Here is a 15,901-nt window from a genome sequence, read left to right on the forward strand (position 1 = left end):
GTGAAAAGGAGATTTTGTTCTTCCCCACCAGACAATAAGCCTCGGGTATTTGCACAGTGACATTGGGGGTTGTTTTAACTGCAAAAGTCTGCATTGTTCTAAAGCTTCAAGGACATTCCCAACGCGTTGCTGTATTTTTGCAAAAGATTACAGTCTTAGAATTAAAACAAAATAAAAAATTTAAAAAAAAGCTGTCAGGCTGTGATGCAAATGAATTCTGGTACATACTTGTAGTAGCTCGTACAGTGGGCATAGATACGTAGCTTGTCCCGAATGACTCGCCCTGGTTGGGGCTTCCTCTGGAGTCCAGCTACCTGGACAGCTAAAACCCTCGGACCAACCAGACGCTTGAAGACCAGCGAAAACCAGTAGTCCTTTAGGAGTCGGGCCAGTAAGACACAAAGAGAAGCACACAATTAACTTTATTTTGCAAAAATTATTTTAGAAACACAAGTATGCATTAAACCAACAACCATCCAGCACTTTTAAAAACATAAAGAGGTCTTACTAGAATCTTTTATTTGAGTTAACTAGAAACTGGTTCAAGTTTTAGATTGAAACCTCATTTCCATTGTAAAGCTTATCTGCTTTTTATTTTTTTTTACTTTTAGAACATGTTATGGGTCTTCAGAGTTTCTTGCATGCATATGTTGCATCAGATCACAGTAAGTTCTGTTTCTTTATTTTAATAGAGATGCACAAAGAAACCAGTTGGTGACTAGAATCAAACAACTTTCAGCTTGACTCACCTCTAGTTGTCAGAAATATATAAATTGAACACTTTTCCAATCATTGGAAAGTATCTGACTAAGCACAGCGATGAAAAAAGCTTGATTAAGGTAATTAATCTTCTCTAAATGATAAATGCTGATTTTCTAATACCAGATGAGCTGACCACGCTAATTGGGCTAACCACAAGTATATAACACTAACTCTAGTTTAAAGTATCAGCTCTGTAATTATTTTAGTTTATTTTAAAACTAAATATAACAATATAAATATTTTCTAATTATATTATTATTTAAAATAATTAGAAACCAATCACAACAAGTAGCCTCAAAGAATGTTTGAATTCAGCTCTTTAATTGTAGTTCTTAAAAGAAAATTAAAATCAGGTAAATGAGTATCGGCCAGTCAAAGCTTTACCAAGTCTGAAGAACTCTGATTGACAGATCTTTATACTGTGATTTTATGTACAAATGAGCTGCTCCTTCTGAACTCTGTCATGAGAAATAAAAATGTTGCCTTAACTTTCCGGTAACCCAGGCAGGTTACCAGGAAATTTTGGTGATAGTATAGAAAGGTTTGGTTTTGAAAAGTGACAAGGAATACTTCATTTGAAAAGCATCTACATGTGAAAACATGAGTCAACATAAAAAGTAAAGTCCAAACAACAGATACGCCTTAAATACCACATTTTTACAAACTATTGTGGTGCATCATAAATTGCTGTTTCGCGTTTCCTTAATAAGAAGTTCACCATACTGCGTCTCATTCTACAGACTACACAGACTCAACACCTCTTCAAGAGATTCAGAACAACATGTGCTCCTCAGGAAGTTCCCATGCAATCCTCCATATGGCAACATTTAAGGGCTTCTTTTTTCCACGCAGACTTTAACTTAATTTGCTGCCAAGGCATCGAAGAAGCAGAGCACAGTATAGTTGTTGACAGTGGCCAGAGGGACTGATAGATGAATACTCGGTCAGAGCTACGATCTATCGTAATTACATCATGCGTAATGGAGACTTTCTGCTTTTGTTTTATTTTCAAAATTTATGAACAAAAAAAAACAAAAAAAAACAGCTGCAGATTGAATAATTTTATTACACAGCTGCTCTTAATTGACAGACAAAACAGTAATAGATTTAACATGATTAAGATATTGTTGTGAGAAATATTTTCCATGGTGCTGAATCTTTATTTTGCCTGTTTGGCTGTTTTCTTGTCAAACTGCCTGCCATCTCCCAGTCTTCCCCAGACTCTCCCGTCGTAGATAGACAGAAAGACAAACATTAAGCGCAGGAGCAGCTAGGACGAAGCAATCCAGTCAAAACACAATTTAAAAAAAGAAAAAAGAAAGCAATGTGGGCACAGCCAAAGCTGCAACAAAAGCTCTACACAAGAAAAGCCTCACTGCAGATACCAACGTAACACTAGCTGAAGGCGTGAACATGACGTCGATCATTAAGTAAAAGTCGTTGCACTTTGTATTGCTAATCTTGGTGATGTGGGAGAAAGTCTATCTTAATTTAATAACTGAAAGAAAAATAAACTATTTCATGGGCATTTACTATCAGACTTTATAATGTTTTAGATTTTCCCTTCATTAAATAATACCGTCATTCTAAAATAGATTTAAAAAAAAATTTGGATTCACAATCATTTCAGACATTTTAAATTAAAATTAGATAGGCGTACTTTTATAAAGGCCAACTATGTTCCTTCACCTCCCTGCTTTTCACTGTAAAGTAAATATTGTTTCCTCTTTTCATACAGAAGAAATATGTTCTCCAATACAGCAGATGTCTGCTTCTTAAGGAATATATCTTAGATCAGCATCACTCTGCAAAAAGACCTTACCACCCACCTCTGGAGACAGATAGTCAGGTCACGAGGAGGAAAAACAACAAAGAAAACAGAAAAAAGGGAGTATGATTGAGACAGAAGGATGTGAACAAGAAAAGAGGAAGAGAGCGAGAGAGTGGGGAGGAAAGTGTGGAAAAAAGATGAAGGTGTTCAGTCCTTTAATGGGCTGGGGGCTCTGAGTAGAATCTACCAATGCTGGAGTCATCCTATAGGGGAAGGGGCCAAGTCATAAATTTTCCCCACAGAGGACAGGTTGGCCCTGCAGTGAATTCTCTCAGCAGGTAGGCTTGCACAGCCATCAGACATCCAGCAATGTTAAAAGCATTGTGATCCTAGCGGGAGCTCAACATTCCCAGAAAAATAATGGAAACAAGAAGCAAAGCAAAATGAGGCCATCTTGATTGATTGATACATCTTAGTTAGAGGAAAGTAAGCAGACTCCTGTTTGAGCTATCAAACATAAGTCAAATTTAACAGATACCAAAATAACATCTGCAATTTTAATGAGATTTTTGGTATTTCCAATAAAGATTTTAAGGACTAAAGCAAAAAAACAGTTGACAAAGACTGCCAATCCATCCGATTTTTTAATCATTGTTTAAGCTAAGATTTAAAGACAATATTATATTTTGTATAGCTTGCAAATAAATATAGATTAGTTTTATCTTAAGATGTAAAAATGACTCATTTTAAAATGGTGTCCCCAAAAATCAGAGATGCCTGCCGTAGACATTTAGTATATTTTTCTTCCTGCATGGCCGAACCATAGTAAAACTTGCCTCAGCTCTGCACAGTGTTGCAGGCTATTTGACTAACTCCCTGCATATCAGAGTCTCATGTTCCAGATCTCTCAGCGGCCGCCTGTCCCACACAGAGAGGCACACAGTTACGATGAAGGTAGAGGGGAGCGCTGACACTGTCCTGAGCTCCTGATAAAGGGCTTAGGTTACATGGCATTTTGCCCCCGCGTCTGACCACTCATCACCACTAAACGCCTTTCATCTCAGCTAATAGCTCCCACGGGAAAGAGCCAGAGGTGCTATCGAAGTACTGGGCTTTGCCCAGAAACATTTCAGAGCCTACTGGGATCAGCTTGGTCAGCTCCTGTTGTTGTGATGAAAGGGCAAACAGTGTGCATTATGTTTAATCCTTGTGTAGCTGAAACAAACTTACAGGTAAAGGGTTAAAGTTCTGATCCACTAGATGTGTGTATCCATAGTCAAAGAACGAGTGCCGCAAAACCACATCAATGCCCTGCACAGCGGCCACACCCAGCGAGTTCATCCACCTGGAATGGGCAGAAATTACAGGAATATTAGGAAGTGAGTTGGAAAATAAGATACACTAAATGAAAATAAAATAAAATATAAATATTAATAATTTTTTTTGTATTATGCCACTTACAGAAAGCTTGCAGCATACGTCTCAGAGAGATTGTTGATGCCACCGGCCCACGCTGGTCCAAGTCCACCCAGCCACACCTTCTTCCCTGGAGTGTGTGTTTTAACAACCTTTAAAGAGCCGACAAAATGCAGGTGAACACAACAAAGGATTTTTAATGGAGGTCTTGCTGCAAAATCGCAAAGCATCAATAGTTATCTGAAAAAAAGTTAACCATGTTCTGAGTAAAAGAACAAGTTAAAGTTAAGTAAGAGAGACTTGCAAAAACGAATCACCGGTGTAATAAATCCAAGTAACTTTTACTTTAATGTACGTTAATAAAACTTTATATACATTCAGCAGGGTTGTATATGTGAAACATTTTGACTAAATAATATTTGCAATGTAGAATGCTCGCATGAAATGAAGCACAAAACGACTTGTATGTATACTCGTTCTCAACCTGTCTTTATATGATGAAGATTGGCAAAAAGGGAAGGCAAATGGCTTACACCAGGAGCTTCCCAGTATAATCACTGTAAAGATTATTCTATTCTATTCTATTCTATTCTATTCTATTCTATTCTATTCTATTAAACCAAGGAACATAATTTATCCTTCCAGCTCTTAGATTCTGAAATGTGGTCCAGGTTGAGATCCATATTGGAAAACCTGTCTCTGTTATGAATGTTGGTGCTGGGAATGGTTGCTTCATTTCCCTCAGGCTCTGAGTTGTTTTTCTTTTGTAAATCAGCACATTTGGCGCAGAGGCTCATGTTGACCGTAGCTTTTCCAAAGGAATAGAAGAGGTGTTTTATAAATAAATTGAATTATCTTTTCATATCTTCTCCTCGACGTGGTCTGCAAATCTAACTTACAGAAATTAAAGAAGAAGAAAATATTCATGAATATTTGAAAGATACAAAAAATAAATGTTGTATAAAATGCAATAAAAGATAAATAAAATAAAATAAAATAAAGATGTATAATTTTGGGTTTCGTAAAATGAAGTCCGTCATAGAATTTTACACTACATATACAAAGAAAATGTAATCCACAATAATTCTTTAGGATTTTAAAGGAAACATCAGCACCTTGGTGACTTTAGCAATCTGTTCTGTCAGTGTGTCCAAAAGACGAGTCTTTAGGAAGTCCTCTGCTTTTTTTACTCTGCCATCCATGTAATAACTGGACAAGAAACAGAAAAAACATGATCAAAGAAACACACTTAGAAATGAATGAATCTACTACAGGATTATTTTACTACCCTAAAAACTATTAAACTATTAAATTAAATCCATCATTGATTATTTAAAATGGTTCTTGTATCAATCCTCTTCATTTCCACAATTATCATACCAAATTTAGTCAAATAATTTAATATTATGTAAAGAAAAATTATCACATTTTCATCTTTTTGATTATGAACATTTATTCAGGAAAATTCAAGTCATCTTTGCAAAAATCTTTTTAATATAATTAACAACAAGAAGGACAAATTACTTGGTATTGTGATTTAGCAGAGCTGGCCCAAGGTTGCCTCAGGCCCTGTGCACAATTTAATGTAGGGATCCACTTGCTGAAATGTGCTATACAAATAAACCTGATTGATTGATTATTTAATAAGTAGCAACAAATAATGACTGTTAGCTTAATTTTCACAATGAATATTTTTGTGTCAACACATTCATACAATATATACATTTACAGTGTATTACATAAGTGTCACAATCAATAAATAATAGATGGACAGACATATACATAAATATGTATTTGTTAATTTAAATACAATTAAGATAAATGCAATTAGTTATACATTTTCCACCAACAGATAATAAATAAATAAATAAATAAATAAATCAATCAATCAATCAATAAATAAATACATACCTTAGGATGAATAGGATGTTAACGACAATAACAACTGACTGGTTAACTGGCACTTAAAATCAACCATGACATTAGTCATTTTTGCCCCACCCACTGAAATTAGCTGGGAGAAACTCCAGTTTATAAAATAACTATTTTTATTCCTGGACACATTTAATTATCCTTTCATTTTTAATTGTTTTCCCTATGTTTATTTCTAATGTGAATGACATACTGATGGATTTAAGAAAATATATATCTTTTTTTACCCCTCCAGGGGGTCTTTTGTGGGCTCTAGTGTCCCTTATATGATAGTAGGCTGACAGGAAACAGGGAAGGAGAGGGGGGAAGACATGCGGCAAATATCGTCGGGTCCTGGAATCGAACCTGCGACGGCCGCGTCGAGGACTCAAGGCCTCCAAATACGGGTCACGCTAACCACTTCGCCACCACGGCACACCCTTAGGAAAATATTTTATGATTTAATTATATTTTAAATTACCACTTTTGCTCCTAAAATGTATAGTGTCCATTATTGAGTATGGACAACACTGCTAAAGTCAGGCGAGTGATGTATAATCAAATTCACCACAACTGCATACATTATTTTGTAATAATAATGCACAGAAACCATTGAAACATCAATAAAATGCTGAAATAACTAAATCCTATCTTAATAGATAGAATAACACATTTAATCTTTTCAATAATAATTGGTGAATTGAGTTTAGAAAACTTATTTTCTAATATTATTTAAATTAACATATACATATACAAAAACATATATCTTATTGATTTGTGTATTGAATTGTGGCACAATCCCTTCATCCCTCGCCCTTCATAATCAGTCAACCTGTCCACAATTTTAAGCGTATTGCAGGTCCCCCAACACAGCAGGGGGCCTGAGGGCTGCAACATAATCTGCTTATTCCTCTAGCTGGCTCTTCATATTTGGTGTAGTGTGGCATAAAAACAAATTTCACAAGGTTGACCAGTGACGTTTTAACTGCACAAACTACACATCTTCACAGACGCAGCACTTTAAAATCTAATCTAAGAAGTCTCATTTTCATTGGCCTAAAGTTGTTATGGTAACATGTCAGTTAACTTCACTGCTATAAACAGACACTGACATAACTGACACGGTCAATTTTGCTGCAGCACTTTGACAGTCCAGCTCCGTGTCAAAATGCTGGACTGCATCTGCAGAGAAACTGGAAGTGCTGGATCTTTGCTGAATGAACAATGTGGAAAAACATCTGCAGTGATCTCGTATGCAAACACATAAAGACATAAGAAAAAAAGGAAAATGAAAAATGATGTTAAAAGACCATGATGAGAGTGGATTTTGTTGATAGTTAGAGTCAAAGACCTGTGTAAGATTTCCCTGTGGGCAGACCAAAAGCTATTCCAAAATCTCTTTCAAAAGTTCAAGGAAAGAAAATAAGAGAGCAGTACGCACAGTCTGTAGTTCGTATTTCAGTGACCATAAAGATACACCAGCACATACAATGCCTAGCGAATGCATTAAACTTTTTTTTCACAGTGTGTAACATTACAGCTTCATATCAATGCATTATGCTGGGACTCTATTGACCAACACATAGGAGTGGATAAGTAGAAGTAAAGAAAAAGCTGTATGGTTTTCAACATTTTTCACAAAAATGTTACAAGTGTGCAGTGGATTTTTACTAAATCAAAATTACTCCAATAACTTTAAATAGATTCCAGTGTAGATGCTTTTACAAGTCAAGTGAACTACTAAACTGAGTCCGCTTATTTTTATTTTATTTCAAACCATCCAACAAAAATGGAAAAAGCTTGGCTAAACTAAACTTCCTGTCAAGAAGTGTCTCTTTACCTAAAAAGACAGATCAGGGAAGTATTAATCAAGAAGCCTGTGGTAACTCTGGAGGAGTTGCAAAGATCCACAGGTCAGGTGGAGACTCATGCATCACGGCAAGGTTAAGCAGCTTTTTTTCTATGTCAATACATAAGCTTTTTATTTCCTTCACAAATATCCACAACTATAATCTATTATATAAAATTTGAATGAATACAGTCACATTATTTGGTGAAATATGATAGAATATCAAAATGTGAGTTTGCAAAGCAATGGGAATTTGTCATGAATATATTTCTAATTGTCTTTTTCATTTGTCCAATTCACCAAAGCCAAAGTGTGTTTCAATTTTTGTTTACACGTTAAAAGTATTTACTGAATATAAATTAGAAAACCATTACTGTTAAGAGGATGTGATTTTCATAATTTTATGGAAACACATTGCAAGCAAAAAGATCCGCTCATTTCAGCTGTACTACAAGCTACAAGTATAATCTTTTTATTATCTTCCCCAAAATAATTGTATTAGGGTCTGGGAAACTATTTCAACTTAAATGCCAAAGTAAAAAGACAACAAGACAATAAAATATTGCCAAATGTCTACAAAACCTGTCATGGAAAATCTGTGGAAATGACAAACAGGTGAGTGAAAGTAATTTGAACAGAGCTGCATTTAGTTCATGCAGGGTGAGGCAGTGTTGCAATCCGAGCTTAGACTCATTGAAATTTTCCTCATAGCAGTGGAAAGGCCCCAAGCTCCTGGCCTCAAACTGTAAACAATGCAGGGATTAAGTCATACCAGTTATTTGGCTATCCTTTCATCTTTCCAGAGCGCTCACAATAATTCTTCAGGCCAGATCACAGAGAAAAAAAAAATTCCCATCAAACATGTGAACAAAGCAAAAAAAAAAAAAGTGACTGGTTTTTAAAATTTCAAGATGACATGTTTTAGCTTAGCACGTTGTTAGTAAATAGCATTTTAAAAAAGGACATAAAACATCTGACTTGGTGTTTTAGCCAGAAATGACAAAATCATTGCTGGTTTATGGAGTACGGCAGTGGAAGGAGAACCAAAGACACATCCTTTGTTTCTGCAGCATTTAGAAAGACTCTTGTGTGGTGCTACTCTACTGGTTGGTATTCACTAAAATGCAACAGTGAACACCATTGTATCTGAATGTTTCCAGACAAAAATCCACTTGGTCAGCTTGTTAAACACAACTCTCTCCAAAGTGCCATCAAAGGTGGATCACTGACAATCCGATGCTGTCCTAAAACACAAATATGGCACAGGAACAGATATGATGCAGTCAAACAGGGATGGAAGAGAGAGCCAAAAATGGAAACATAGTTGAAGCCAGACATGCTCTTATAATGTATAAAAAGAAAAAAAGATTCTCACTGTCTTAAATTAAATCAGGCTGAACTTTTCTTTTATTGGATCAGCTAGAAATGTTTTTATAACAGTTTCTTATTTTTACTTTCTTTGAAGAATTATTATGTATGTAAATGAACACAACAAAAAAAAAACATTGACATTGAGTTCTACAGATATGTCAAGTGACTGGGCATAATAATAATTCTTTTATTTGCAGGAAAAATTGGAAAGCTTGAAAGCCTGAGATCATCATCCTAACTGTGAAGTACAGGGATGGCAGCACCATGTTGTGTGAGGTTTGTAGAACTGGCACACTTTACAAGATATGTGGCAATGGAAAATAAGATGGTGTGGAAATATTGAATCAGCATCTCAAAGCATCAGCCAATAAGTCAAAGCGTGGGTACAAATGGGTCTTACAAACAAACATTGACTCAAATCATACAGCCAAATTAGTTGCAAAGTAGTTTAAAGATAATTAAGTCAATATTTCTCTCTGTCGACGTTTATCTCTGATTTGTGCTCAAAGCTGAAATGAAATGTATAAAACTAATAGTTTCATATTGTGCTGTGGTGACGCAGGGGTTAAGCACAACCCACATAAGGAGGCCTCAGTCCTGTCAATTAACTATCAAATAAAGGCCACTAGAGCCAATAAAACCTTTTAATAAAACCTAATAGTAGTAGCACCTGTTAAAACAGGTACCAAAGTTGTAAAGATTGTTTTGTTCCAATGTGATGTTAGAACACCTTACATGTCAGATTAAAGCTTTACAAGGAAGCAATTGTTTGAACTGTAATTAATTACTATATTGATATATATGCTAAATTTGTCATCTGTCATATATCTCAATGATTTTTATTGTATGATGTGTGTTTTCAATGATGGGGCTCAGGAAGAGTAGCTGGCTTATAGCTCTGCTAATGGGGATCCTAAACAATAAACAACCAACAAGCAAGCAAGCAAAGAAACTCTAACTACCTGCTGTGGTGAAGCGACCACTCAATTAGGTCACTTTACCAATCTTGAACAATCTATTTGCAAGACATGTTGTATGAAGAAATATCGACCTGACGTGAGTAGGAAGGCAGATACGCAGAGGAGGACGTGTTCTCTTGTGTACCACTGTGCAGCTGAGGCTTATTACCAGCTTAATGAATCATCAACCAACAACAAAAGGATATATTCCTCCCCAAAGGAACACCACCGGGAAATTTACTGCCTCTCTGTGAGCTTAAAAGCCACAACTCTTTACCATCTCTTTAATAGTGCATCTGCAATAAAAAGCGAAAGCTCTCTAAGATGCAGCGTCTCTACAAGAAGTAAAGCAACTCAAGGCTTTATTGTCATTTTGTTCTTATTTATTTGTTTACTTTAAACCACAGCAAATAGTAAAAGTTTTTTTGTGTGATTCATTTCAATCCACTTCAATTCAATATATTTTTATAGCACCAATTTACAACAATCTCATTTCAAAGCGCTTTACTAGACAAACAGATCCAAATCACATTCAGAAACATGCAATTTGAGCTGTGATTCACGTGATAAACAAAAGAAGCACTACATGTTTAAGGCTATGGTCCATTTTAGTACACCTCTTATTAAGGTAAGGTTCAGCAGTGAGAGGGTTGCTTCATACATATGTTTTTGCTGCTAATAACCACAGCTGGAACAGTTAGGCTAACATTATGTACTTTGCTCAGGGGCATCTAAACAGCGACTCTCCTGCAAAAGGGTAAATTTGTCTCCTTTGCTTTACTCACTCATATTTTCACAGCTAGCTGCCAGGTCTCACACTTTCGGCTGTTAGAAATCTCTCACCATGAAGCAACCCCTGTAGGTAAGAGAAATGACTGTATATGTGCTTGGAGGGCCTGGGTGTAGTTAAGTGTTTGATTGAAGTATATGTTAGTCTAAAACCACAAATGTCAACCTCATGGCACTGTTGGAGGAAAAGTAATGGAACCAGCACTAGGATTCAACCTCTGGGGAGTGTACGTGTTTGTAAAAAGCTTCGTGGCAATCTATCATGTAGCTGCTGAGGTTTGTCAGCATGGACCGAGGGGACTGCTGCTTTTAGGGTAATACAAATACCACTGCTGAAGAAGTGTTATTTCAAATATCTAAACTTCCAGATTCAATTCCCAACCCGTGTCAACAGTTTGGAATAGACAAAAACTGCTTACCAGACAGTGAGCAAATAAGCAACGAAGAACAAAACATTCACTGCAAAAGTTTTCATTCCCTTTAACCTTTTTTTTTTAAGTATGCTGTCATGTAACACATACAAACACAAATACATTGTGGTATTTCATGCGATAGACCAACAAAAACTAAAGGATATTCAGGACTGTTTTGAAAAAATATTAGATGCTCCTAAATTAAATAAAGTGAAACCAAGTCACAATTTAATCTCAGTATAAAAACAACAATTTTAAAGGGGAGTGAAGATTTTTTGAGAACATTAGATAAACCAAATCATGAAGTCCAAAGAATACTACAGAGAGGGATAAAGTTGTGGAGAGTTTGAAGCAGAGTTAGGGTACGAAACAGAATCCCATGCGGTGGAAATCTCCCTAAATTGTCTTTAATCTATTATCAGAAATGTATGATCCAACTGTACAGCACCTAAAGTCACAGTCCTGGCAAAGATAGACTTATTCTGAGGGATTTTAAACATATTTTAAAGACATTGGGGAAAGCATTAATGGATAACTATTATTGCTTCACATTTTTCAGTTGCGGATCTTTTTTGTCCACAGGGACAGGGAATCTGAGTAGAGTTTATAGAAATATGGGTGGAGATAAAATTACTTTAAAATCATTTAAACCTACAGTATATTTAAATGTAAAGTTATTTTTATTCGACAGTGTTTGTCTCTGAATAAAAATCAGACTGGCATCTCAGGAAAGATTAAAAACAACCCAACTATGTACAAGGTGTTTCATTTCTGAAACACTATAACAGGAATTATATCTTAAAAGACATGCACAAAGGAGGGTTGAGAACATACGAGTTTTTATAATTGTAAACAATGTTGGAAAAAAGGTATCATTTATGTTACAATGTGGTTGAGTCCATTAAATTGCAATAAAAAGACATTAAATTTTGTGGTTGTAACATGAAAAATGTGAAAAAGTTGATTGAAATAATGATTGCTTTTGCAAGCCACGGCAATAAATGACCACACCGTTTTATTGCTTCCATAAATATGTTCTTATTTTTAATTTAATGTGAGCAAATAATTTATAAAAGACATAAATAAGTAGATGTTTTCGTCTCCAGGTTAGTTAATTGTGCCATAGTTCTTGTAAAATCTAGTCTAGGATTATTGAAAGAATATAATAAGCAAACATTCTAGTCCATGCGGTGATTCCCACTATTTTACAACCCAGCACGTCTCTTTTTAATGATGTGCAGCAGGAAGCGTTATTCATTCGGTGTTTTTTTTCAGCCTGACATGCTAAAATCTTTCTAGATCCTCTGAAAAGCATTTTGCAATTTAAAACAGAAAACCTCCACTTGTTGACTCGCTCAGCATTGAACTTAAGACAAGTTGCAAATCTGCTTTATTTTTTACCATTACCTAAACGTCCTGCTCTAGAAAAAAAATTGGACTTAAAAGGTGCTTTGAGGACACATAATGTCACCTCAGAAAAATAAAAATACATTTTAAAGAAAAAAAATCCTTATTAAAATAAATTTAAAATAAAGAGATCCTGCAAATGCCTGTTTGAACAAATCCCGGCGTGTTCAGCCGGTATTTGAAGACAGACGGAGAAAATGTTACTTTTTAGGCAATGCCGTACCTCAAGATTATAAAACAACACAAATTGTTTTATCTTTGAAGGTTATTCTGTATTTATTTAGATATTTGAGAATCTTGGAAGGAGGAAATTTAGTAATTTTCCCTTTAATTTTTCTCTCCCAAGTTAGCCTGTATTTTTCTGCTTACTTGGTTTGATGTTATCAGAAAACACTTAAATAAAATATATAATTATTATTATTATTATAAATACTTATACTGCTTCGAACAAGGATGTTGCCATGGTTATTGCTTCACCTGTTGGCAAACTTCCAGGTATTTGCATATGTATTTATGGGTGGCGACGGGGCGGACCAGCAGCTGCGCTCTATTTCTCGCAAATTAGGATTTATAAAGGAAATGTGCGCTGCCACGTGCGTGCGCACGGCCTTATGCATCCGATTTTTTTTGTGTGCCACACTTTTCTAAATTTTTCTATACGCCAAGTTTAAGTGTGAAAAGTGTTCATTCTTTTATGCATGAGGCCCCTGGACAACTCAGATCTTCTAGTTCAGGTTTATTCCGCATCTCCAGGGAAGCAACACTTAGTTTTTATGTTACTTTAATCTGGAACAAAATTACATAAAACTGCAAAACTGCTGAAACACTGAGTTCCTTTAAATCACAGCTAAAACTAATTCGTTTAGAATTACCTCCAGAAAGAAACTGAAACATCATAAAGTGTAATTTGCTTTTCAGCCTGACATTGTTGTCTGTTACTTTCCCACAGTTTTTTGTATTTTTTGCTTGTTTGTTTTACTTTCCTTCTAATCATATGAAGTGCTTTCAATTGCTTTGCTGCTGAAAATGCACCATGCAAATAAAATTGCCCTGCTTAAGATGTTTCATCACTCAGAGCATAAAAAACACTTCCGGGTAAACTCTTAAGTGAAGATGAACAAATCCAACTCTTTATCTAATCCAGATCATATTGACTACTGAGTTTCTCTGCTATATCCGATTAAAACCAACTTCAGACAGCTGCAAAGGTATAAAACCTGAGCTGTAGACATGTTAATGAGTGTGCTCGATTTGTTTTAGGTTGGCTTCTTTTATAGAGGTCAGAGTTTCTGTCACGCAACCTGGTTGGACTGGCATCTGGACCCTGAGTGTAAAACAGGCTAATTGACAAAGGGAATGAACCAGAACATATGGTTTGATTTTAACCGAGTGGGTGGTGATTTTCCAAGTCTTACTGACAGCCCCTCCACCTTCCATTTCTTACAACTTTTACTAATTAGACTTGACCTTCACCTTGACGACTGCTCACAGTCACCTTTGGTTTGCCTGAGCACGAGGCGAATGTGTCTTTTTCAAGAAATATTGCAAATGTCTTCAGGTAGAGGCAAATCTTATCTGGTAGAAAATGCTTGAAAAGATTTGTACGTAGATCATACTAATGGCAGGTGGAATTTGTTTTCAACATTTTGACGTTGTTGCTTTTGCAAAATTGGTCTTAATTCTTCTTAATTGTTTATAGTGGCTCTTTAAAATATTTAGTGTTGCGATATTTTGACTTGTTGTTCATTCCTTGAGAAGACTCCAGCTAATTTTTCTTTCTTTTTGTTAATGTTTTCATTCATTGAATAGAAAGTAGAGATAAAAAGGGTAAAATACCTACTGTTGCCACGTAACAGCATCTATAATTGAGCTGGCATTCTTCATGAACCTGAAATTTAGAAAAGAAACAGTTACATAATGTTTTATCTCTTATAGTAACGGATATAGCATGTATCAATATAAAAATTGTTAAACATTTGTATGCTACATTCAACTGTAACCAGCAAGACTTGTGGATGAAATTATGTGTAATATGATAATACATCATGTAATATAGTCTACAAATTGGGCTAACTTTAATCAAAACTCTTTATTTTAACCTGCATAGAAAATAAGTGCTTGTTAAAAATATTCAATTAACAAGACAAACAATGTTGTTTTTTTTAATAATTAACGTAAAAATTAGGGTCTCGAATAAGCACACACCTTCTTTAATTGGTTATTTAACATAGAAAAACTACTCTCTATTTAAATAGTTTCAGATGTCTACATTTGAAACTATAACAGAACTAAGATTGCAATATGTATATACATATATTGAATGATTAAAATGAAACACACACACATTCACATTGGGTGTATTAATGTTAATTTACAATGCATTTTCTCTAATCTAAAAACAATACATATTTTATGAGCTGCCGAGTTTGTGAATCCTCCTGAACATGTATTTGACTACTCTCTTAATCAGCAATGGTTTCTCACATTTTAATTGCATTGCTTCTTTGCATGAACTTGGCCTTTAAGCACATTGAAGCAAAAGTTCAACATCTGTTTTGAAATCAACAGATTTAAGAGAGAGCCTCAATTGTAGCTCTCCAAGTGGAAAAAACAACTGGCTTCATGCAAAGAGTCTTTATGGTCAAATGAGACAAAGGCTGAGCTGTTTGATCGCAGTCACATCAATACTAACCAATATAATTGCTCAAGTGAAGCGCAAAAACAAAGTCCACAACAAAACTGGTTTCCTTTTCTCCTGAGAACCCAAAACAATTATTCAATTCATGCTCTTGATCATGTTGAAATCCAAAAAATAATTTGCTATCTGCAAGTTTAAAAGGTGTTTCTAAATCTCTTTGCCAAATAAGTTGCTCATCTGGCTACTAAGCTTTAAAAAATGCTTTTATTACTGTTCCAGTTTGAGGTTTACAAGGACTTTTCATGGACGTTAATCTTATGTCAGGGTTCAAGTTAAGTCAACCTCTGTTTTCCTTCAGCGTGCGTGTTAAAGTAGATTAATAAGGTTGAACTCAGCAGCAATAAGATCTTTTAAAATGTTTAAATATATTTTGAACCATTTCTACTTCTTTGAAATACTTATCCTGCAAACTACCATAAACAAAGCTCCTCCTGCTATCTGCCTTACTCCATCTGAAGCTTTGCATCTGTGCGCGTTTTCACCTGATCCAAATCGCTCCATATTTGGGGTTTGAAAACACACCAGACATACCTTGAAATGTGTCTCCAAACACCT

The 15,901-nt window shown here is 35.3% G+C and overlaps 1 protein-coding gene across 1 annotated transcript in view; it reads right to left on the reverse strand.

Annotated features, from left to right (window-relative positions):
* hpse2 (heparanase 2 (inactive)) overlaps positions 1 to 15,901 on the reverse strand; it is a 65,559-nt gene that overhangs the window by 7,993 nt on the left and 41,665 nt on the right. Inside the window, exons 6-10 of the mRNA XM_005801616.3 lie at positions 14,489 to 14,536; positions 5,065 to 5,158; positions 3,995 to 4,101; positions 3,764 to 3,878; positions 229 to 374 (exon numbers count right to left, since the gene is read on the reverse strand). Coding sequence (XP_005801673.1) covers positions 229 to 374; positions 3,764 to 3,878; positions 3,995 to 4,101; positions 5,065 to 5,158; positions 14,489 to 14,536 — 510 coding nt within the window. The remainder of the gene's footprint in view (positions 1 to 228; positions 375 to 3,763; positions 3,879 to 3,994; positions 4,102 to 5,064; positions 5,159 to 14,488; positions 14,537 to 15,901) is intronic.

This window comes from Xiphophorus maculatus, chromosome 22 (assembly GCF_002775205.1).
Source record: "Xiphophorus maculatus strain JP 163 A chromosome 22, X_maculatus-5.0-male, whole genome shotgun sequence".
Lineage (NCBI taxonomy): Eukaryota > Metazoa > Chordata > Actinopteri > Cyprinodontiformes > Poeciliidae > Xiphophorus > Xiphophorus maculatus.